Source organism: Protopterus annectens, chromosome 9.part0, assembly GCF_019279795.1.
Source record: "Protopterus annectens isolate FY-2018-M chromosome 9.part0, PAN1.0, whole genome shotgun sequence".
NCBI classification, from domain to species: Eukaryota; Metazoa; Chordata; order Ceratodontiformes; family Protopteridae; genus Protopterus; species Protopterus annectens.
The window spans coordinates 580,928,145-580,953,063 of record NC_056743.1 but is presented as its reverse complement, the minus strand read 5'-3'; the positions used below and the strand labels follow the sequence as shown (position 1 = coordinate 580,953,063).

Here is a 24,919-nt window from a genome sequence, read left to right as displayed (position 1 = left end):
GGACCTGTAAACAATTATTTATATCATTCCTTGTATAAGGACAGAGTTCCTTTGGTGGGCAGAGGCCTGCTACCACAGCAAGGTACTCCCTTTCACTCTACCCCTTGCCGCCCAAACAATAACAGACTCATCAGACTATGCATGGGGGGCTCACATGGCAGGGCAGTGCATTCAGGGCAAATGGAACCCGAGACAGATGCACTTACATATCAATCAAAAAGAAATGTTAGCTGTACAGAAGGTTTTGGCAGCCTTCAAAGACTGTACTCTTCCAGGACAACATTTGGTAAAGACAGACACCACAGTTATGTGGTACATAAGCAGGGGGAACCCACTCATACACTTTTTGCAGACTAGCCATGGCTCTGTGGAACATAACTTTAAGTTGCCATGTACACCTGCAAGCACAATTCCTGCCAGGCAAACTAAATTCACTGGCAGACGACTTGAGCAGAAATCTCATGGACCCACACGAATGGAAACTAGAACCCAAAATATTCAACCTCTTGAGGAACAAATGGGGGACTCCAGAGGTAGACCTGTTTGCCTCCCCTCAGAACTACCAATTGAACAAATTCTACGCAAGAACTCCCCACAGTCAAGCTTGGAAAGTGGATGCTCTGTCCTTTACCTGGGAAAGCCTCTCAATTTATGCCTTCCCCCCCCTGCCTCTCCTCTCGAAAGTTCTACTAAAGATCAAACAGGACAAGCCAAGGACAATACTGATTGCACCAGACTGTCCACGCCAGCACTGGTACCTTCTCTTGCACAGTATGACACTGCTACAACCATGGCACCTGCCTCAGACCCCTTCCCTGCTGTCCCAACAGGTGGGCCAGATTCTGCACCCTCCGCTTCAAATCCTGAACCTTGCAGCCTGACTAATTCCTTGAGCTCTCCTCCACTATCCCTCATTAAGCAGGTGCTGGATGTCATTCTGGAGGCAAGGAGGCCTAGTACTAGAAAATCCTATGCTGAAAAGTGGAAAGGATACTGTTCCTGGACCCAGGCTCAGGGGTTGGGCACAACGGTGCCCAGCTTATCTCATATTCTTGAGTACTTAACAGAAATGCTTCACAAGGGCCTATCCTTCTCGTCAATTAAACTTTATGCCTCTGCCATTTCAGCACATTATAATACTGAGCCACCCCTCTTCTCTCACACCTTGCTAAAATAATTCCTTAGAGGGGCCAAAAATTTAAGACCCCCCCCCCCAGGAGAGCTCCCACTCTAGCCTGGGACCTAATCTTTGTATTGGAAAAGCTCACCACCCCCCCCCCCCTTTGAGCCAGCTGCTACAGCAAAGTTGAAATTCCTTTCTTGGAAAACAGCCTTCCTTCTAGCCATCACTTCAGCTAGAAGATTGTGTGAATTACAGGCCCTCATGGCAGTGGAACCCTTCATTATCTTCCATGCGGACAGGGTTTCCCTCAGGACGAATCCTTTCTTTATGCTCAAGGTGGTGTCTAGTGTGGCCCTAAATCAGTCCATTCATTTGCCTACTTTTTTCCCTAATCCACAAAACAAAGGGGAACGAATACTGCACTCTGGACGTGCACAGACAACTTAGATTCTATTTGGACAGGACTAAGCCTCTCAGAAAATCTGAACAACTGCTAGTTGGCACTGCTGCAGGGGCAGAGGGTAAGGCCATTGCAAAGCAAACCATTTCCAAATGGATTGCCTGTTACATTAATTTCTGCTACAAGCACCATGGAAAACCTAACCCACAGGGGATACGATCACATTCCACTAGGGCTGCATCTACCTCTGCAGCATTTCTCAAGAGGAGTCCCTACCAGGGACATCCTAGAAGCTGCTACCTGGAGCTCTGTACATACATTCAACAAGCATTACCACATGCCTATCTTTTCTAATTCCAGAGCTGGATTTGCCACTGAAGTCTTCTAGGGCTTAATAGCTGTCCCTAATGCTCTTTAACTTCCTCCTCCCTTCCTTAGCTTTGGGAATCAACCCAAATGTGATGACTGCAACAGTGAAACATGAAGAACATAGTACAGTTGTGTACACTTACCATAAATGTAGATGTTCGAGTGTGTTCACTGTTGCAGTCCTGGTTACTCCCCTCCAGCCCCCTGACTTCTCTTGGCTCCATCTTTTCTTCTTGTTTGGTTTATTTATTTTTATTTTTTTCTTGTGTATTTGCTTTTTGATAGGGGTGTACCATATCATACAATTCCTTCCTGTTGTGGGGGCACCTGACATCTGGGGCATGAAAAACTGATGTAATGGCGTCGGCTGCATGTGTTATACCCCTGACAACCTGACGTCAGGGAAGAAGCGACAGCATCCAACACAGAAATCCAAAGACTCTGGTATTCAGGCTGGCTGAGGGCTACCTGCAGGCAGATAACCCAGATGTGATGACTGCAACAGTGAATACACTCACGTCTACATTTATGGTAAGTACACAACTGTAGTTACTAGTCTGAGGATGGACTTTTGATCCAGTAGTTAACACTTTATCTGATCACGATTACATTATAGTGCATGGAGTGCTGTGATTACATCCCAAAACTGGCAAAAAAGATATACTTGTTAAGCCCTGTTCTAGCATGGGACCCGATCTTAAATAGTGTTTAGGGATGCTTAAAATAAGATTGGGTATCATACTAGGGACTAATGGCAGGCAGTGTCTAACAACTTTTAAAGCCCTTAGTTCTACAGAGGGGTACTTGATTGCTGCTCATCTGTTAGTGGTAAGGTTTTTAGTGGCATTTAAAGGCTTGAAAATGGGTAAAACACTTCGTACCCCTACACTTTTTTTTTCTGGAATTGTTAGTACATGGCAAGCTCCGTGCAGTAAGAATTATGATCAGAGACCTGATTACAACCAGTTTGTTTGTCGTGTTCTTCACATTGATGCCAAGATTCACTTTGAGGACTTAGCTGGTCATAAACCTGAATTATGCAAGCTTTCACATTTACGAGTTGGTTGACAGGAACTTCTGTCAAATAGCAAACAGTTGAATACGATGATTTACAAAATATATTATGCAAGGGATAAGTCCCCCTTGTACCCCTGTGTAGAGGACTGCATACCCACATCCCCTGCTACTTAAATATACATATTGTGAGATGACAACAGTGGAAGTAGGAATTTCATCTTACTGAAGTATGAACGTGCTTTGTTCCCCACACCCTGTGCTGCTTAAATATACCAAGTCCATGACTGCACATTAGCTTTTTTCAGTGTTGTGCGTTGTGAAGTAAACTGTGTGTTTATTTGGGTCCATATTGTAAATCAGAAGTTACAGTACATATATGTGTTCGAGACCATATGCTCGACATTCTGATGAAGCATCTTGTATAGATGTGAAAGCGCTCACTCATTTGATTAAAGCAGTGTTTTTCTAAAGAAACTGGTTGGCTTTGTTTGTCGTTGAGTACCTGCAGCTTTTTTCTACTTTTCAGAAACTCTGATCATATGGTCTCGACCTTATGACGTTTGAGTTTCTGGAAACTGTGACAGACTCAACATCTGTATAGATATTGAGATATTACACAGTTTTTTAATGTAGTGCTTCCATTCAGTTACATTACTTGGTGCGTAAAGCTGTGGCAGTTTTTTTTGTAGGATCACAGATGTAAAGACAGCGTGCATTAGTTTCTGGTTTCAGGTATAATGGGTGCAGCTACTTGGAATAGCTTGCTTACTGTCTGCATCAAAGTAGTGAGAACTCTTCCAAGAAATTACACCTTCCATGTAAACAGGCGCATGTGTTCATTTACTCTTTCTAATGACAGTTTATGAAAAGTACAGATCTTTGCTAAATTTCACCGTGGGAGCAATGTACATCATCTAGCACTGGCCATTAGAAATCCTCTGTGCCTTGGCCAACTGGAGATTTAGGCCATCAATCTGTGTTTTTTTTTAATTTTACCAAGTTGTAATGTCTGTATTTTTTTTTTTCCATCACAACTCAAGCAAGGTTCTCTGCTAAAACATCTTCATTCAGTTGAAGTCATTTTCCCCTCTTTTGTTTATTTTTCAGTTTGCTTTCTTGTAAAAGTTCACACTCATTTTTACAGTAGGGTGAATTGCAATTTGTTCATTTAGTTTTGCTCATAAATTGCCTACACTGTTACAGTGCTGGCAGAGATTTTTTTTTAACTTCACAGTTGTGCAGTCATGGCAGGAGTCAGAGCTGGAGGTTGCAGAGTTAAAGATATTAAGATTTTCACTGGGTGTGACAAGGGTGGACAGGATTAGGAATAAGTATATTAGAGGGTCAGCTCAGGTGGGACGGTTTGGATACAAAGCCGGAGAGGTGAGATTACATTGGTTTGGACATGTGCTGAGGAGGGATGCTCAGTATACTGAGAAAAGGATGCCAAGGATGAAGCTGCCAGGTAAGAGGAAAAGAGGAAGGCCTAAGTTAAGGTTTATGGATGTGGTGAGAGAGGACATGCAGGTGGTTGGTGTGACAGAGAAAGATGCAGAGGACAGGAAGAAATGGAAACGGATGTTCCGCTGTGGCGACCCCTAATGGGAATAACTGAAAGAAAAAAGTTGTGCAGTCATAGAGTTGGTGTATTCAATTGAGGTGAAGGGTATTCTTTTGTAGTGGTGGATGCAGGGGGGCTTTACCCTGCAGTTAAAACAATTTATTTTTTATCAAGCTGAAACTGTGAATGTACTCAAGGAATCGTAATAGCAATGTTAATGTCATTGCAGAATGTCTCTCACCACAGCATATAAACTGCAGGTGTTTGCCTCTGACAGCACTTTTTTTAGTTTTTCTTTGGCTTTCAGTAGTGTATATGTTGATTTTCTTCGTGTTTCACTGTTGCAGTCATCACCTGTGGGTTATCCCAGATGTGGTAGCCCTCGGTCAGCCTGAATACCAGAGTCAATGTTTTTGTGCGCCGGCTGCCGTCACCTGTAGTCCGACATCAGATCATCAGTGTTATAAAGCAAGGCAGCCGACGACATTACATCAGTCTTTCTTGCCGTGGAGCCCGTAGCAGAAGCAGTTGCACGAGTGCCAGTCAGTCGCTACCAGAAGTTGAATTTCAGCAGAAAACGTCTAAAGCTAAGAACCCTTTGGGGGCCCTTTTTTCTTGCTCTAACTGATGTCCAAAAAAGTTAATTGTCTCACCTGTGGAAAGCAGATCCCACACCGAGACTTCCATTCATACTGCATCACTTGTTTAGGCTCAGATCACAATGTCCCTCGTTGCCTTTTCTGTGCCTTCTTTAATGTGAGGACCATTTGCCATAGAGCTCTTTTTGTAGACTATTATTTTTGTGTTCCATCTTCGAATTCCGATATGGCGTCCATCAGCCAACAATTTATTGACATTCCGAAAAAGCATAGAGATAAAGATAGAGACAGGCCACACAAGGCTAAGCCTTCCGATGACGCTACTGCTAAGCAAGTCATCATTTCTCTGGAATTCAATGAGGCGCTTGCGCAGCCCCTGATGCCCGATTCACTTTCTATGCAGGCCTCTGCCAAGACCCTTTCAGAGTCCGGTATGCCGCAGAAATCCACTTCGTCTTCCAAGCTTTTGGCTGTCTCTACTTCGGTTGGGTCTAGAGCCGCGACACAGGCACCGGCTTCTGAGGAGGCCTTTTGCACTAACAAAAAAACGACCTCTTCGCATCTGACTACTGCTTCTCAGAGACTGATTCTCTCAGGCCTAGAAGCCAGGCCACTCCTAGGAAGTCTGCTTCTAGCCACCATCTTGCTACTGCTCCCACACCCCAAGCTCAGATGCTTAAAATGGAGGAGGATCTCATTTCCCTTATCCGAGGTACTCAGGCCCCCACTCCAAAAAGGAAAAGGCATCCTTTTTCAGAAATTATGACAGACCAAGAGTCTGAGGAATCTGATTATGCTGCTTTTGTAGAGGAACAACATCCCTTAAATGTTTGAGGATTCATATGCAGCGGAATCCATCCCTTCTGCCTCCCCTCCAGAGCACCTCTTCTTTGGGGAAACCCTTCACTCCCTCAGGGAGCATTTTTAATGGGAATCTCAAGACTTCCCACAGTCAAAGAAATGACTTGAGTTTCTGGACCTGCCCCAGCACAGATCTCTCGCCATCCCGCCTATTTTGGAAGTGGTGGGTGATGTTTTCCATGAATCCAGCTTAGCCCTTGATGCCCTGCTTCCTGCTCCAACTAAACCTGACAAGGTACTACAGAGTACCAGATTCTCACAAATGCCTGTACAGGAAACCTGCTGCAGACCCTGAAGTCATTACACAGGGACCCAAAGGAGCCAAGACTAGTTCTGCCAAGAATCCTCTTCCTTCTGACAGACTCCAGAGCTCTGGACAGATGGGGTAAGAAAGTATACACCTCTGCAACCTTAGCTATCAGAGCTCTCAGTTGACAGTTTCATATTTTAAAATATCAACAATTTTATTTTAAAATATTGGAACAATTAAAACAGAAGATTACTACCTCTCCTGATGGTGCCAACTCAAACGAGCTGGCAGAATCACTACACTCTGCTTGTCAGGTGGCCAAACACTCATTACAATGTGGATATAACACCCTAGAAGCCTTTAGCAGGGCAGCAGTGACAGGATCTGTTAGAATACATGCATGGCTGAAGGAACAACCTCTCCCTGATCATGTCAAGTCTAAACTTACAGATGCACCCCTAGATAAGGAATGCCCGTTTGGGGAAAAAGCAGAAGAGGTGTTTAAAAAGATGAAAGACAAAGCAAAATCTATGCAAACAACCTCCCAGATTCAGCAGGAACATTCCCTCTAAGTACTGGGCCGTTCCCTGCACCTAGCAGACAGTGCCAAGGTAAGCCCCGCAGGGACAGGCCATCCAGGTCCCTATCCCAAGGCCAGCAAAGAAGCCAACAATGGACCACTTCCATCTCTAAGGCAGGGAGTTCTAAGCCAAGCTTCTATGGCAAGCACTCACAATGACTCCCCCTCCCCCCTCTGCCCTCCTTTCACTCATCAAAAACTAGGAGGAAGGCTCACCCTCTTCAAGGGCAGTTGGGTCTCTATAACCAAGGACCAATGGGTCTTAAAAATAATTTCTCAGGGATACAGATTCTCCTTCAGCAAACTCCCTATTCCAAGAGGGTACCTAGACCCCCCCCCCCCCAAACCAGTGGGCAGAGGCATTGAAACAGGTCCAAACGCTAATATCCCAGGGGACAGTAGAACCTGTGCCTCCAGATCAAATAGGAAAAGGTTTTTACTCCAGACTATTCCTTGTTTTCAGAAAAAGGGGGCACTTTACACCCCATCCTGGATATGTCCAAACTGAGCACCTCCTTGATGGTCCCCAGATTCAAAATCCTAACCTTGCAGCAGCTCCTGCCTATGCTCACACAACGCCTGGCTTGTGACACTAGACCCAAGATGCCTACCTCCACATCCCCATCAGGGAGTTGTGCAGAAAATTCCTGTGCTTCAGAGCAGGCTATCAACACTTTCAGTTCTCTGCACTGCCCTTTGGCTTATCTACTGCTCCTAGAGTATTCCCCAAATGCTTGGCCCCCGGCTATGGCATTCTGCAGACAGTAAAATATACAGATTTACCCTTACCTGGATGACTGCCTCATTCAGGCGGACTGCAAAGAAAAGTTTCTGCAGGACCTTCTCTTTTTCAAATCATTGCTAACTTCCTTAGGGTTCATCAATGAGAGAAAATCAAAGCAAAACCCCACCAGAAAAATTGTTTTCTTGGGAGCTGTGCTAGACACAGCAACCCAAATGGCCTTCCTATCCCCAGAAAAGCATAGCTTCCTGCCTCTCTACTTCACCTAGCTGGCTTCCAGAAGTCACCTCACTATGAGGAAGTTCCTGCAAGCCCTGTGATATGTGGCATCTTGCATCCTTCTCATCCCTGTCGCCAGGCTTCACATGAGAAAACTTCAGTGGTACTTAAAGAACCTTTGATGTCAGAACTGTCAGTCCCTAGAGACCACTCTCCCTCTGATTACTTTTATAAGTGCCTAATTTCTCTGGTGGGCAGAGGCCTGTGCTATGAACAAGGGTCTTCCTTTCATCCTCCGCCCTTTCAGCCAGACTATCACCACCAACTCATCAGACATTGCTTGGGCCGCTCACCTAGCAGGCAGGTGTACCCAAGGCCTTTGGAATGCCCAGCAACTTCACTTGCACATCAAACAAAGAAATGTTGGAAGTGCAAAAGGCTCTGACTTCCTTCCAACCCCATCTCAGGCCAGGGGTCCTCCTTATAAAAACAGACACCACCACAGTAATGTGGTACATCAAGCAGGGGGGGGCATCCAATCTTACCCCCTGTGCAGGTTAGCCATGAGTCTCTGGCTTACAGCCACATCCATGGGGCTACACCTAATTGCCCAATACTTACCAGGGATCAACAACACAATGGCGGACCACCCAAGCAGGAACTTACTGGACCTCCACGAATGGCAGCTCCAAATCTTTCTGCAAATCACCCAGGAGTGGGGGAACCCAGAAGTGGACCTCTTTGCCTCGCACTTCAACCACCAGCTGCACAAGTTCTGTACCAGCAACTATCCCCTCCTAGCATGGAAGGTGGATGCCTTGACCTTCCTCTGGAGCTCCCTCTTTGTGTACACATACCCTCCTCTGCCCCTTATTCCCAAGGTTCTGATCAAAATAAGAGAGGAAAGACCAAAGGCCATCCTCATTGCTCCAGATTGGCCCAGACAGCATTGGTACCCCTTATTACGCAGTCTGACCTTACAGCCACCAAAGCTGCTTCCCCTGGTGTCAGACCTCTTGACCCAGGAGAGGGGGAAGGTACTGCACCTAGACCTACAGACTGTACTTTCAGCATGGCTTGTACACTAAAACCTCACAAGGAGTCCCTGTTGAGCAAACAAGTCCTGGACGTCATCAAAGAGGCCAGAAAATCATGCAGGAAAATGGAAAAGATTCTGCTCCTGAAAACAATCAATAGGGGGTAGTACCTCCCAACCTTCCATCCCTCTCATCCTGGATTGCCTAGCAGAGTTGCTCAATAGTGGCGTCTCTTTCTCTTCTATTAAAACCCATGCCTCGGCCATCTCTGCCCGTTATGATTCAGACCCACTCCTCTTCTCTCATCCTTTGATTAAGCAATTCCTCAGAGGGGCTTCTATTATCGGGCCTCCCAGAAGGCCTTCGACACCACCCTGGGACCTGAATTATGTGTTAGAGAAACTAACCTCATCTCCTTTCAAACCGGTTTCAATAGTATTGAAATACTTGTCTTGGAAGACTGCCTTCCTACTAGCTATCACTTCAGCCAGAAGGGTCTCAGAACTTCAGGGTCTCATGGCTGTTGAGCCCTTCATAATTTTCCATGCAGACAGAGTTTCCCTGAGGACTAACCCCTCCTTTATGCCCAAGGTGGTATCTGATGTGACCTTTGCATACACCTTCCACCCTTCTTTCCCAACCCTCAAAACAAGGGGGAAAGAATTCTACACTATTCTAATACTATCTGGACCATACTAAGCCATTCAGATAAACAGACCAGCTTCCTGTAAGCTTTGCCCCAGGGGCAGAGGGGAAGCCCATCTCCAAACAAGCCATTTCCAAATAGATTTCACACTGTATCCATTTTGCTACAGACTACATGGGAAACCCATCCTCAAGTCTATCTGTACCCACTCCACTAGGTCAATGTCCACTTCCACTGCCTTCCTCAGAGGAGTACCTACCAGAGACATCTTGGAAGTGGCCACCTGGACCTCTGTCCATACATTTAGAAAGCATTACCAACTACCTCTCCTGTTTCTAGGGCAGGGTTTGCGTTTGCAATTCTGCAGGGCCTCCTGACCTGTACCGAGGACTCAACCTATCCTTCCACCCTTTTCCTCAGCTTTGGGAATCCTCCCTCAGGTGATGACTGCAACAGTGAAACGTGCAGAACATAGTACAGTTGTATACACTTACCATAAATGTAGATGTTCGAGTGTATTCACTGTTGCAGTCTTGGTTTCCACCACCCATTTAACAACTTCCCCTAGGGGGACACAAGCTTCCCAAGGTGGCTTTTAACCACCAGGACCACTTCTCTCTTTTCCCTTGTGCTTCTGATGGGTTAGGGCAAGAAAAACTGATGTAATGACATTGGCTGCCTTGCTTTATAGCACTGACAGACTACAGGCAATGGCAGCTGGCGCACAAAAACATCGACTCAGGTATTCGGGCCGACCGAGGGCTACCACAGCAGGGATAACCCACAGGTGATGACTGCAACAGTAAATGCACTCTAACATCTACATTTATGGTAAGTGTACACAACTGTACTTTTTTGCTTTGCTCTGTTCAGCTGTGCATTCTGGGCCAGTGTTGTGGTATGTTATACAAATAACTGCTTCTGGATTCCTCATCGCACTCCCATGGAACCTTGATTTTTTTTTCCCCCTAGTTGGATCAAGGTCCCAAGGGACTGTAAATGCTGAAGTGCATGTTACTATGACACCTCATTTACATTGTGGGGAAGCCTTCCATTATTCATGAGGAGCAGTGGGGAAGGAGGTACCTTCATCTCCCTTCTAAATCCCATCCACCATGAAAAATTACTTGCATCCCTTCATCTTGAAAGTAAATAGCATTGCATGCTTGGTACTTACCCCACCCCTCCAAACTATCTGAGACCTGTACCCCATTCAGAGTCATGAACAGCATCAGGATGTGTGCACACTGTTTCCAACTTTGGGTGAAGACAGGCTGAGAACAACTGTTCTGAGGGTTGCCTTTGTATTAGTGACTAGTCTGTACTGACCATTAGTCAAGAAAGAATTTCATGAGAGGAGACTCTCCCATTTGATTAACTTTCAAACAGATCCCATCACTGTTAGTTATAATCAACTGTCCAGACTAAAGTCAGAAGCCTGCATATTTTACTTGTTGATGTTGGCCATTTTCTTTATTCCTTTCTGTTAGACAGGACATCTCTGGAAAAAGATCCCCCTTATGTTCAGCAGTGGAATATTGAACTGTTAAAATGAAGCCATCCTGGAGAGCATGTGGACTGGCTGGAGAGTCATCGATATGCTTATACACTCAAGGGGAGTGCTCCTAGCCCCCGAGTCCATTTCATCAGCTACAGTTTTTACTGCTGCTTACAGTTTGAATCTCATTCATGCTGTTCGTCCTGCTAAAGATCCCACAGTCCATGCCTGTAACAGCTAAGCCCTTCAGAAATTGTTTGGGTGATTGCTAGTCCAGGTCTTGGTTTTTAATTTTGCATCTGTTTTATGGTTTTAAGAGAAAAGCATGGCATGTCAGTGCCGTAAATGCTAGTGCTTCAGTTTAGCTATCCAAAGAAAAACGGACTAAAATCTCCTGGCATGAGTCACTTTTCAGAGAGTGAAGACTGTTCAGAGTGCATAGCACACAGAGCAATGAAAGGATTTTTGTCTTTCCGGCATATGTGGGAACAGCTTGCCAGGACTGTAATGCATCCCACATGTGAAGTCTTTGTTCTTGAATCAGAGAAGGCAAGATTACACTTCTGTTCTCCACTATGGCAAAGAGTCCAGAAGTGCCCTCCAGACATACACTGGGGAGAGGGGACTGTGTTCCATTAGGTATCTTGTAGTCCCTATAGATCTGCTGGAACGTGTCCATGACTGGTGTGCTCCTAGGGCTCCTCATGTGAATCACCTTGCTATGGCCTAGTGGCAGCATTGTAATCGAGGGCTTTCCTGTCCAGACCTTGCCTGCATGCAGCAGGGCTCATTGACCAATATTTCATGTGGGCAGATCTGTGGTTCAGGCTGTAAATTTTAACAGTTTGTAGTCTGATGGGACATGTATTTACAGCTGCAGACATGCAACATTTAGGTTGCTTAGTCTAATGTGTGCACCAGATCTGGTTACAGGGCTTACAATCCAAAACAACCATTGCCAGGCAAGTCATTGATTGCCAGACACTTAGCACTACTGTCCTGTACAGGACAGTAGTGCCAGACACTTAGCACTACTGTCCTGTACATTACACGCCATGTTTATACATGCATATACTTTCCAGATTTTTATGGCAAGGGTTGCTCCCCATCTGCTTATGGGAGGGGGGATATCAGAAGGTTGTCCTCTGTAGAAGAGAAGATAAAGTTCATGTCTCTCTGTAACTTCCCAAGAAGTTTTAAGGCATATGAAGTCCACCATAGACTGACCTGCAGCATCCTTTCCTTTCTCCTCCCACTTTCAAGCATTGCTGGGGGAAGAGGAGTCTTCTATCTCATCTATCAACCATAGATCCTGTGATTAAGGGTAACTTTCATACAACCTTTAATTCATCTGGCTACTGCTGATGTGGTTGCACACAAAATAGATGTCCAGTACAAGGTGTTGGTTGAGTAGACAGTCTGTTGTAGGATGCACAGTCAGAATCAGTGATCCCTTTAATCCAGGGCAGGACTTGGAGACTGCAGCACCTTGCTGCCTGACAGAGAATTCAAAGCTTTGCTCATTGTGGTTGAGGGTGTATTCCTTCTGTATAGAGCCCTGATGCCCCAGATGAGAAAAATCCAAAATACAGAAGATGAGTAGTCTGTAATCCAGGCAGGTAACCATTTGACTGTTTGGGACTTGCAGTAATAAGAAAATACAGTGACTGTCTGAAAAATGTACTACATAAGTCCAGGATTGCCATTTCTTGGAATATTACCTTTTGTCCAAGGTATGGAGATCTCTAAGCTGGTATATATTGGTTTGGGGTGCAGGGAGTTGCAAAAAGATAGTTTAAAGGAGAAGAGCTATGTTCAATATTCACTGTTCTCTTGCATTTTTGGTGGTCTTTTTTTCAGCTTGTTTGGACTTTCCATCGTGCATACTAACATGTCAGTAGGGAGCTATCTGAGCAGTATTGCTGCCTTTTTATCTTTGAAATATCAAGGCAAACATTTTTTTTCAGTTAAAGCAGACAATCAGATCTTGATGAAGAAAATCATACACAGGCTTGCAGAAATACCTTTTAATTTACATCCTCAAAAGCTTATTTCACTGGAACAGTCAGTGAGATGATTACAAAGTAACAATAAGAGATCTCAAAAGACCAGCGTTTAGGTGTTTGCATTTGTCAGCAGATTACATTGTGTGCGGTTCATTTCCCTCTTTTCACTCAGTTTTCTTCCCAGTACATGACTTCTCCCATGTAGCTATATCTGTTTTTGCTGCCATTAGGAAACCCTTCCCCAGATGTTCTTCGTGTTTCACTGTTGCAGTCATTACATTTGGGTAATCCTGCTGGCAGGTTGCCCTCAGCCAGCCTGAATTCCAAAGTCTTGGGTCCTGCGTCGGTTGCTGTCACCCCTTTCCTGACGTCAGGGGGTATAGAAGCAGCAGCTGACGCCATTTTCTTCAGTCTTTCTTGCCGTGCGGTGCCTGAAGCAGAAGCAGTTCGCAAGTGCCGGTCGGCCGACTCCTGAGATTTTCGTATGCGTTTCAGATCCGAAGTCTTCAATAAAGCTAAGTTACCCCATTGGGGAAACTTTTTTTTCTTGTTCCAGACCGATGTCAGAAAAAGTTAATGACTGTATTTCTTGTGGGAAGCAAATGCCTTGTAAGGATTTTCATTACTGTATTCCTTGCCTAGGCCCTGATCACAACGTTTCTGGTTGTCGGTTTTGTGCTAGATTTAACCAGCACACTATTGAGCATCGGTATGATTTTGCTTTAAACTATTTTGGACGCCATTTTAATTATCCTGAAATGTCATCGGTTACCCATCCGACTACCGGAGTTTACAAAACACGCAAAGAAAAGGATAGAGAAAAACAACCAAGGCCCAAAACCGACGACAAAGCTTCTCCTAAGCCAGTCGCCAGTTCTCAGTGAGGCATTTTCGCAGCTCCTGACACCCACTACTTTAGAGTCGCAGGCCGCTACAGATTCCCACGTGGAGTCAGCCATGCCGCTGGATGCTCAAGGTATTGGAGCCTCGGACGCTAATCCCTCAGATGGGTCCGGAGCCGCTAAGCAGGCACCGGCTTCTGAGGGTGTATTCAGACCTAAACATCTTTACATTAAAACAACCTCAGCTTCAAAGACTAAAGCACCTTCTAAAGCAAGGAAACAAACTCAAGAGCCATGTGGAAAGGCCTCTATGCCCAAAAAACAGATGCTCAAGATGGCCGAAGACTTGATTACCTTGATCAGGGGTTCCCATCCCCCTCCTGATAAGAGGCCTAGGCAAGACACTGACTGTGATTCTTCAGATCAGGTTTCTATTTCTTCTGATTCCTCTTCTGATCAGGGATATTCTCTTCCTCCCTATGAGGATTCTGATGTTGAAGAATCTATACCTTCAGCATCTCCCCCTGAGGACTATTCCTTTGGGGAAACCTTGCACACCATGAGGGAGCATTTCCACTAGGAGAGCCAAGATTTTTCAGAATCTAAAGAGAGGCTCAGGGATTTTCTATTGGTACCTCAGCACAGGCCTCTAGCCATTCCACCTGTGTTAGACATTGTAGATGTGTTTTCGGAGTCTAGTCTGACCCCTGACTTCTTACTCCCAGCTCCTGTTAAGCCTGACAGATATTACAGGGTTCCTGACTCGCACAGGTTTCTTTTTAAAATCCCTGCTGCTGACCCAGAAACTATCTCACAGGATCCAAAGGGGGTTAAGGCTTCCACTGCAAAAAACCCAACCCCCTCTGACAGAGATCCAAGGGCTCTGGATAGATGGGGAAAAAAGGTTTACACCTCTGCAACTTTGGCTGTAAGGGCCTTAAACTGTCAATTTCATATGATTAAGTATCGGCAACATGTCATGGATTGCTAAAACAGAAAATGTTGTTAAATTCTGAATGTGCAGAAAACAAGGAAATGCAGGATTTATTGTATGCAGCAGAACAAGTTGGAAAACCTACTTTGCAGTGTGGTTTTGATTCTTTGGAGGCCTCCTGCAGGGCCGCAGTTACGGGTTCTGTAATTAGGAGGCATGCTTGGTTAAAGGAACAAAATCTGCCTGATCATGTTGAAGTTAAATTACTCGATGCACTTTTACAGCATGATACTTTTGTTTGGTGTTAAGGCAGAAGAGGCGTTAAAGAAAATGGAGGACAAAGCTAAATCTATGCAGACTGTCAGATTATTTTACAGGTACAGCCAGCTAGGTTTAGTAGACATTGACCTACAAAAAACTGGTCCTTTCCTGTGTCAGACAGTCCTCAAAGGGGCAGACCCAGACGCCCTAGGGCAGATCCCAGGTGCAAGGTCCCTATAGGCACAAGCAATGGGGTGCTTCTACCTCCAAAGCTGGAGAAGATAGATCACAAACATACAGAAAACAGCCCCAATGACTTCCCCCTGCCGGCACCAAGCACTTATCTTCTGGCAGCACCCTTAGGGGGAAAATTAGCACTTTTGCTCAAAATTGGCACATCATAACCCAGTACAAGTGGGTTCTAAACATAATGTCACAAGGCTACAAGTTCCACTTCCATACTCTACCAAAGGCAAACGGCTGGCCAGATCTGCCAAAAAATCAATGGACAGAGGCACAAAAACAAGTCTCATCCCTCATGGACAATGGGGGCCATTCAACAAGTACCAGAGCAAGAGCAGGGACAAGGATTTTACTCAAGACTGTTCTTGGTACCCAGAAAGGACAAGGCATGGAGGCCGATACTGGACCTATCTATTTTGAACACTTTCTTGGATATACCAAAATTCAAAATGTTGAGTCTGCAGCAGCTTCTGCCCATGCTGGGCAAGAATGCTTGGCTTGTGACTTTAGACCTAAAAGAGGCATGTACCAATCAGACAATCCTGCAGAAGATACCCAAGATTCAAGGCTGGTTCAATGCATTACCAATTCTCTGCACTGCCCTTTAGCTTATCTACTGCACCCAGGGTCTTTACAAAGTGCCTGGCGCAAGTAATTGCATTCTGCAGACAAAGAGGAATACAAATATATCCTTACTTGGACGACTGTCTCATTCAAGCAGAGAACAAGGACATTCTTCACATCTGGTGTTTGTGAAAAGACTTCTAACATGCCTAGGGTACACAGTCAACAAAAAGAAATCAAAACTAGTGCCCTCACAAGAGATAATATTCCTGGGTGCAAGCTATCTCACGCCAGACAAACAAAGGCAACTAACTACCTATTTCAAAATGTTGGCAACAAAGGCCCAGTTATCTGCAAGAAACATTCTGCAGGCTTTGGGCTTCATGGCATCCTGCATCCTATTAATTCCATATGCAAGACTGCATATGAGGAAACTTCAGTGGTACCTAAAACGTGTTTGGACTCAACATTGCCACAGCCTGTAAACAGTCATTACTCTCATACCCTGCCTGCAACGGGAGTTTCGATGGTGGGCAAAGGCTTGTCACCAGAACAAGGGACAGCCATTCACATTTCCTCTAGCCAGGCAGACGCTAACAACGGATGCATCAGACTATGCCTGGGGAGTCCACATGGCAGGAAGATGCATTCAGGGCACATAGTCCTCAAACCAATTGCATCTACATATCAATCAAAAAGAGATGTTAGCTGTTCAAAATGCCCTGACAGCCTTCAAGGACCTACTTCATCTGGGACAACTACTGATAAAGACAGACAACACCACGGTACACAGCTTTGACTTACCAAGTACATCTGCAGGCACAATTCCTGCCAGAAAAGGAAAATACTCTGGCAGACTAAGCAGAAACCTCATGGATCCCCACGAGTGGAAGCTGGATCCACAAGTCTTCAGCATAACAAGGAAATGGGGATGCCTGGACGTAGATCTATTTGCCTCCCCTCTCAATTACCAACTAAAAAGTTCTGCACAAGGACTTATCACAGACAAGCATGGAAAGTGGACGCCCTATCAGTATATGCCTTTCCGCCACTGCCTCTCCTCCCCAAGATGCTCCTAAAGGTCAGACAGGAGAAGCCAAAGATGATACTGATTGCCCCAGACTGACCACGCCAGTACTGGTATCCAGTACTAAGAAACTTATCTCTATACCCAGCTTGGACCTTACCTCAAATACCTCGACTACTGTCCCAGCAAGACAATCAGATCATGCACAGCCAACTCAGGACATTAAACTTGGCAGCATGGCGAATAATGTAGTCACACAAAAAACACCTTTCAGTAAAGCTGTGATGGATGTCATTCTGGAATCCAGAAGGCCTACTACTAGAAAGTCTTATGCTGGAAAATGAGATTCTGTGCCTGGAACCAGGCACAAGGAACTGATACAGCAGTACCAAATATTCCTCAGATTTTGCAATACTTAACTGAGATGCTGGACAAAGGCCTATCTTTTTCTTCAATAAAAATTCATGCCTCTGCCATTTTGGCTCATTACAATACAGAGCCACCACTCTTTTCTCACCCTTTATTAAGGCAGTACCTCATAGGAGCCAAAAATTTAAGGCCCCAAGGAGACTACCAATACCTGCATGGGACCTCAACTATGTCTTGGAAAAGCTCACCCTGCCTCCTTTTGAGCCAGCTGCTACTGCTGATGTTGTGTCTTTCGGCTTTTCCCGGTTAGGGGTGGCCACAGTGGAACTGCGGTCCCCTAATGATTGGTAGTTGATTTTTACATGAAGTTTTTATCTTGGAAAACAGCTCTGCTCTTAGCAATTACTTCTGCAAGATGAGTCTGAGTCTCAGAGCTACAGGCACTCATGGTTGTGGAACCTTTCATCATTTTTCATCCAGACAGGGTCTCCCTGAGGACAAACCCAGCATTATGCCTAAAGTAGTGTCCAGTGTGGCTCTTAACCAAGCCATCCATCTGCCAACCTTTTACCCAAATCCACAGAACAAGGGGGAGAGAATTCTGCATTCTTTGGACGTACACAGACAGCTTAGATTTTACTTGGACAGAACCAAAGCTTTCAGGAAGACAGAGCAATTACTAGGGCATATGCTGCAGGATCACAAGGAAAACCCATCTCAAAGCAGACTATATACAAGTGGCTAAGCCACTGCATTCATTTCTGCTACTTACACCATGGCAAGCCAATGTCTAAGGGTATTGGGCCTCATTCCACCAGAGCTACAGCCACCTCCGCAGCCTTTCTCAGGGGAGTTCCAACCACAGACATTTTAGAGCCGGCTACTTGGAGTTCAGTGCACACCTTTACAAAGCTTTATCATCTGCCACTCTACTCTAAATCCAGGGCAGGCTTTGCCACTGCAGATCTGCAGGGCCTCATAGCCGCTCCTTCTGCTGTCTAGTTCCAGCCTCCCAACCATAGCTTTGGGACTCTACCCAAATGTAATGACTGCAACAGTGAAACACGAAGAACATAGTACAGTTGTGTACACTTACCATAAATGTAGATGTTCGAGTGTATTCACTGTTGCAGTCCAGGTTACCCACCCGCCTTCCCCCTTTTTTCTTTTGGATCTTCTCTTTCCTTCTCTGATTTATATTACCTATTTGGTGTATTTGCTTATAGATGAAGGTAAAATTCATATTTCTGTATTTCTGAATATATATATAAAATTTGGCTACCCTTTTTGGGGGCACCTGACATCTAAGGCAAGGAAAAACTGAAGAAAATGGCATCAGCTGCTTCTTTTATACCCCTGACGACCTGACGTCAGGGAAGGGGCGACAGCAGCCAATGCAGGACCCAAGACTTTGGAATTCAGGCCGGCTGAGGGCAACCTCCAGCAGGATTACCCAAATGTAATGACTGCAACAGTGAATACACTCTAACATCTACATTTATGGCAAGTGTACACAACTGTACTTTTCCTGCCATTCTCACCTATACTGTTTCCACTTTTAACATCATTATTGTTTAATGTCTTCTGCTGGTTCTTGGTAACATTTAAGCAAGTCACTCTTCCTCCTGCTTTGGTGCATCTTTGTCCTGTAAATCTATCAGTCCCATCTTGGCCCCTGTGGTGACCTGTTTTGGGACTAACGATCTGGGCTTCTGTCATCCCCAGCTCTTCTCTGCCTGTTCCTATTGCCCTATTTGTGCACTGGCCTTTATTGGCCCCATTGTCCTCCAGAGGAACCCTTCATTAGTTGCCATGTTCTGGCTTTTGAGTAACACTATGCTTATGCTCTTGGCCAGTCTTAGCCATCACATGTACCGTTAAGTTTGAACTTCAGTAGCCTCTTGGACCATCTTGGCTCCCTTCCCTCCCACGTCTGGCTGAGTTGCCTTGGGTCCATACCAGCTTAGAAGCCTGACTACTGACTACTTACTACTTCCAGTGGTGCTGGCAAAGCTTATATTTCCCCTGATGGCTACCAAACCCTGAGATTGGCTTCCTTCGGATTACACTCTTATGATAACTAGTTAACTTCCAAGGCTTTGCACACTCTATTGGCTTTTTCACTGAAGAGAATTGCCAGTTGTCATGCAAACTGGCATTTTATATGTATGCTGATGTTCAGCAACTCCAACAACTTTCTCCAGCTCTTTTTTCCTTATTACCTTTCAAACACATGCATGCATACACAGACATTCTTTCTTGAACACTCTGTTGTTCCTTTCCCTTTGCTAGTCTTAGCTGGGAGTTTCTCGATTGGTCAGCCTTTACTGTACCATGGTAGCCTATTGGGTCATTCTTACTAGTTGTACTCGCTTGGTTTGCATTGGCTAGCTTGCTCTTCGTTTAGCAGGTCAAGCATCTGACTGTCCACTAAAATGCCCCTTTTTTGTCTGTGTATTGGGCACTAGCCCTAACACCCTGATTTATGTTGGTTAGTCGACAAGTTGGCTATTAAAAGCATTTTCCACTAGTCCCACCTTTAGTTGTCTAGCTATGAAAACCCACATGCTTATTTTTTACGCAGCTGTAATTAGCATATAGCTTTTCCAGTAAATATGCTCATTAAATGTCTTATGATGCAAGTAGCCTGCATTTTATTTGTGTGAGTCTGTGTATGAGCCTTTTTCCTTGAGGTCTGATTAAGTCCGTTTAGAAGAAGAAAGTTCTCACCTTGATATTTTATGAATATAAAGCAACAGTACTGCTCAAATATTTTCATTGCCGTTTCCCTACCCACCCTCACGCAATGAGACTGTGCCCCTGGTATCAGGATAATTAAATTATAATTGCTGAGGCATATTACCTGTAAGCCTAGCAATGCTATTTTAGAGCTTCATAAAGCAAGACCCTCTAGGCTGTGTGTATGCATGTGCAAATGCACCAGTGCAATTGTTTCACTAATGAACAAGCTAGAAGAAAAAAAGGCAATCCTGTTATTGGGGAATGGGGTGGGGTCCTAATCTGTCAGAGAAACCCAAAACATGGGTACCAGATGAACAGCTCGGTTTTCACCTCAGAGCCAATAGTATGTATAAAAAGTCGAACTGCCACAGTAGAAGGAAAAATCTTTATTGCAAGGACAAAGTGAGCACTTTCACGACCTTCAATGTCACTTAATCAGACTTAATAAAGCATCCCATGCCTTCCTTGATATATATACTTTCAAAGTGAAGTAGTAGAAAAAAAACATAAATAGACATAAAACTGTTAGACATAAAGCTGTTAAAAACATCACATGCACTGTAGATGTCATTTGTTTGGTAGCAGCAAATTGGAACAACTGTGGCGAAACATAAACTGTGGAGCTCTTATAAGGTGTTCCAGTAGGGATAGCTTAAGGGGCTACAGTATGTCTATTTGATCACATCAGTTTGCCTGAGAGTCATGGGTGTCCTGAAGGTTCCAAGAGGGTGGCAGGTGGAGGAGTGATGTGCATGGCTTAATGCAGCAGCTGATTAAGTCTGTGATTTTGATGTGTTTTTGCCAGCTTGGGTAGAGATGTGATGTTTCTTGTACAAGGAGTAGTATGTTCCTCTATATTGGTGGGTTTCATTCCCTGATGTGCATAATGCAATGACCCCTAATGCCTGATGATGCAAATTTTTCTCTTTACCTGAGGGGGTAGATTTGTGAGGTATGTCCCAATTCACGTCATTCCTTGGTGACCGTCTTGTTTCCCCAGTTGTACCTTGCTGTGCAGTGCTTTACAGCTGAGTGATCGCAGTCCCTGTAGGTCTGTGCACTGCTTAAATATGCACCATTCAGTGTAGGCAGCTGTTAGTGTTGCCTTTTTACACAGCTGCACTATAGTATTCTCTGGATGGTCCTCTCCTGTCTGAGGTATTAGTTGAACCCTTACAGTAACTGAGAGGATTGATGGTATCTTGCCACAGAACTAATATGCTGATATTCCTGCAAAGCGTATTTATTTTGATCATACAGCTAGTTGATATTTCTGTAATTTTGGTATTGTATTTATTGGCTTAAGTTTTACGGTTGTTTGTCTTTGTGCATTGAAGCATTTATTCTTTGCAAAAATCACATTTTGGGAAAGCAGGACTAGTTAGAATAAATTGGATTCTTGCTTCTTAGGGTAACCATGATGATAAAGGGAAGTATTTTGTATCAAAATTCTGTTGCATTAATAACAAGTGTGTGTGTACGTCACCTGATAATTTGCTTTTTTATGGACAGTGATAATGAATAATTTTACTTTTAACTTGATGTGAATGGTGTGGAGATTTGAGGGTCATGTATTTGATTTTTAAATTGATTGGGAGTGTGGGAACATTTTATTGTAAATGTGACATCGCTTTCCCTATAAAGTGAGTGTGGGTTGTAATGTTTTTAATTCTGAAGTTTTGTATCAAACTCAAAAAAAAGACTCAAATCTGTGGAATGTAGGTGTCAGCATTTTGTGATTTTAAATTTATTTTGATGGAACGGCTGTTTTAGAATAATTGTTCACTGACATTTTTTGTTTTTTCCCCCCATTTTTCCTTTTGTTTAAAATCTTGGTCTCTTACTAATGTCATCGTAAACAACTTGGTGTGTCACCATAAAAATCAAATTGACTAATGTACAGTTGTCAAACAGAGGATGCAGATTTATAATTCACCATATAAAGGAGTCTGGGATTGCATCTGGACAGTGCAGCGAACTGAAGGAACTGGTGCATTTTACAGAAGCTTTACGACCCAGCTGACGATGAACATTCCTTTCCAGGCCATCCATTTCATGACCTATGAAATTATGCAAGAGTATCTCAACCCTCGTAGAGATTACCATCCTGGATCGCACATCATTTCTGGTGCAATGGCTGGGGCAGTAGCCGCTGCTGCCACTACTCCACTCGATGTATGCAAAACACTTCTGAACACACAGGAAAATGTAGCCTTAACTTCTGTTAATATCAGTGGACATCTGTCAGGAATGGCCAATGCCTTTAGGACAGTGTATCAGCTAGGGGGAATTCCAGCATTCTTCAAGGGAGTGCAGGCTCGTGTAATTTACCAGATGCCTTCCACTGCTATTGCATGGTCCGTCTATGAGTTCTTTAAGTATTTCATCACTAAACATCAGATGGAGAGACAAACATCATACTGAAGAACTGAGTTTCTTTAAATAAGCTACAGATTTTGGTCTGGCAAAATCATAATTTAATACATGTATTAGTTTTGCATTGGGACTTGTGTTGCTGGCTAAGGTTTATGGTCTTCTTTTGGAGCCATTTTCAACTCTATTCCAAGATTATTGGCAACTAAACATCTACGGTATAATATAAAGGCCTTTATCTGTGAAAATTTCTGTTATGTGCTACTTTCATTCTGTTAGCCATGTGGTGTCCTTAATAATGCTGCGTACGAGAGGGTGGTGTTTATGAAAGGAAAGGTGGTGTGTAATAATTTTTCTGTGCTGATTTCTTGTTTAGTAATAGGTGCTGTACTGTAGCATATAGTCTTTCATTTTAAATCTCAACATTCAGTTATGATATTCTTGCTACTTACCCCTTTACTGGTAATTTCTGAACCCATTTTAAATTGATCCTGATGTCAGCTACACAAGTACCCCTCCAAAATGCACTTGACGTTTCACTACTGACAACAATGCCTTTAAGACTGGATCAGTTTTTTGGAGTTTTATTTTAGATTTGTTAAAACTTTTAATTTATGAATAGGTTAAACATTTTCCCATTATATGACACACCCTGTTTTCCTTAAGTCAGTCAGCAATGTTGAAAATTCCAATGTAATGGCACATTCCCGCTGAAGTTTGCAGATTGTTGAGCAGTTTTTAACTGCACTTCCTGTGCATTTTTTTTTTTTTGAAATTTCTGGTGATGCTGGCTTGAGAGGGTGTGCTGTTGCTGTTTACTGGATTCGGATAACTTGAAGTTTTTTTTACTTCGAGTATGAGCCTTTTCTCCTGTTACAACAGGTTATATGCTGTAGTAAAATGAGGAGCTTAGACCACACCTCACAGAATAATGTAAATGTATTTTAATTTGCATCTGTATTAGTGCTGATGGGTTTTGTTCAACATCCATGTCCAATAGAAACAGACTTCTGTTTCCAGTTTCTGCTCTTTCTGAAAACCTTAGTATTAAACACAAGTGTACTGTTTGTATGTGAGGTGACCTCTTTTTATTATTGTATCTTGCCCCTTTTGTATAGGGTTGCCCTCTGGCTTTTGAAATGAAACTGATAGCATTGCTATACTATGCCATACTGTTCATTTCTTTCCCTTTCTTTTCCATACAGCATTTATTTAAGATGCTGAGAACCAAGCTATTAGTAAAAGGGAACCAGCTGGCAGTGGTTTTGTGGAGTAGTTTGGGAAAGACCCCAGAAAGGTGGTCTGTAAAGTAATATTCATTAATCTTGTTACAGTTCTCTGCTGAACAAAAGTGACTGCTAGAACATTTGCAATTAACCCTTTCTCGTATCTGTCTCACTGAAGTATGTAACAACTTAAGTTTCCCTCTCCTGTACTCTGAGCAATGGGAAAAATGTGCTCATGCACATGGATATAAAATTTATATTCATTCTGAATTCAGCTGGTTGATTTAACTTCTAATGGCTAACTTGTTTGGCAGAATTTTTTAGCAGCTATGAGTGATAGCTGTCTTGAAAGATGTAGAAAAAATTAACAACTGTTTGTAGCAGTATTAAAGAAGTAAGATATATATACAGGAAAAAAAAAACTGACTGCTAAATATATATTTGATAAAACATACTGAGAATTATTATTGTCCAATAAGTGCTGCTACTTTTATTATGGAGAGTGTGCTCTGAAAACTTGAAAAACATTTTGGAAATATTTGAGTTGAGGTCTTGTAAACCTAAAGTAATAAATTAAGGCTCTCTGAACTCCGGTACTTTGTTTTACTTTCTTCCTTACAAGAGTAGCTAATGTATTTGCTTTGTCTTGACCAAAAGGGTAAAGGTTGGCTCATTCCTTTTACAGTTTGTGGGCATTTTATTCTTGCTTTTATGTTGTGACTGATGACTTAAGTCAGTCCGTTTCAGGAAGGTTCTTGTTTATGTGGACTGATGATTTGATAAATGTAGATGTTAATCATGTTTCACTGTTGAAGGAGTAACGCCTTGGAATTTTCTGCTGTGGAAGTCCTGGGGCAGCCCAAATGCCAGTGACCTTTTCCTGTTCCTTATGTGCCTGTGGATGGCCTTCCCTCCAGCATCAGGAAGTCACGGTATAAGGGTTGTCGGATGGTGCCGTTCTCTATGCTTTCTTGCTGTAGGAGCCCAGAGCAGATCTGTTGTGCACTGAGGAACTTCTTTCTTCACTATTTTTTGGTCCCCTTGGATCTCATCGTACAGACCAAGCTGTCAGTGCCCCATGTCTACACCAGATCTACCAGCCACCCTCCTACCCCCACCCCTGACTACTCCGGTATCATTGCGGCTGGTCATGGATCCTAAGGGCATCCTGGGGGCTTATTCATCTGTGCCCTACCCTCCCCACCTCATGAGCATAGACTGCATTTGACTGCAGCTTTCATCTTTGGAGCATGATTCCCATTGGAGAGCATCATTATGAGCCCTGCCACCCAGGACGGGCACGTCAGTCCCTCCCTACTGCCTCATCATTCGCTTGAGCCAGTAATGAAACCCACATTGCCTAGGCTGTAGTCAAGGCTTTATCCCTTTATGCCACCGGAGCAGTGGGGAATGTATGGTGAGATGTGCAT

General features: G+C 43.9%; 1 protein-coding gene across 3 annotated transcripts in view; it reads left to right on the top strand.

Annotated features, from left to right (window-relative positions):
* SLC25A37 (solute carrier family 25 member 37) overlaps positions 1-24,077 on the top strand; it is a 311,455-nt gene extending 287,378 nt beyond the window's left edge. For all 3 annotated transcript variants that reach the window (XM_044083112.1, XM_044083113.1, XM_044083114.1), the window contains one exon: positions 21,794-24,077. In XM_044083112.1, coding sequence (XP_043939047.1) covers positions 21,794-22,314 — 521 coding nt within the window. In that variant the 3' untranslated portion in view covers positions 22,315-24,077. The remainder of the gene's footprint in view (positions 1-21,793) is intronic.
* Positions 24,078-24,919: the final 842 nt, after the last annotated feature.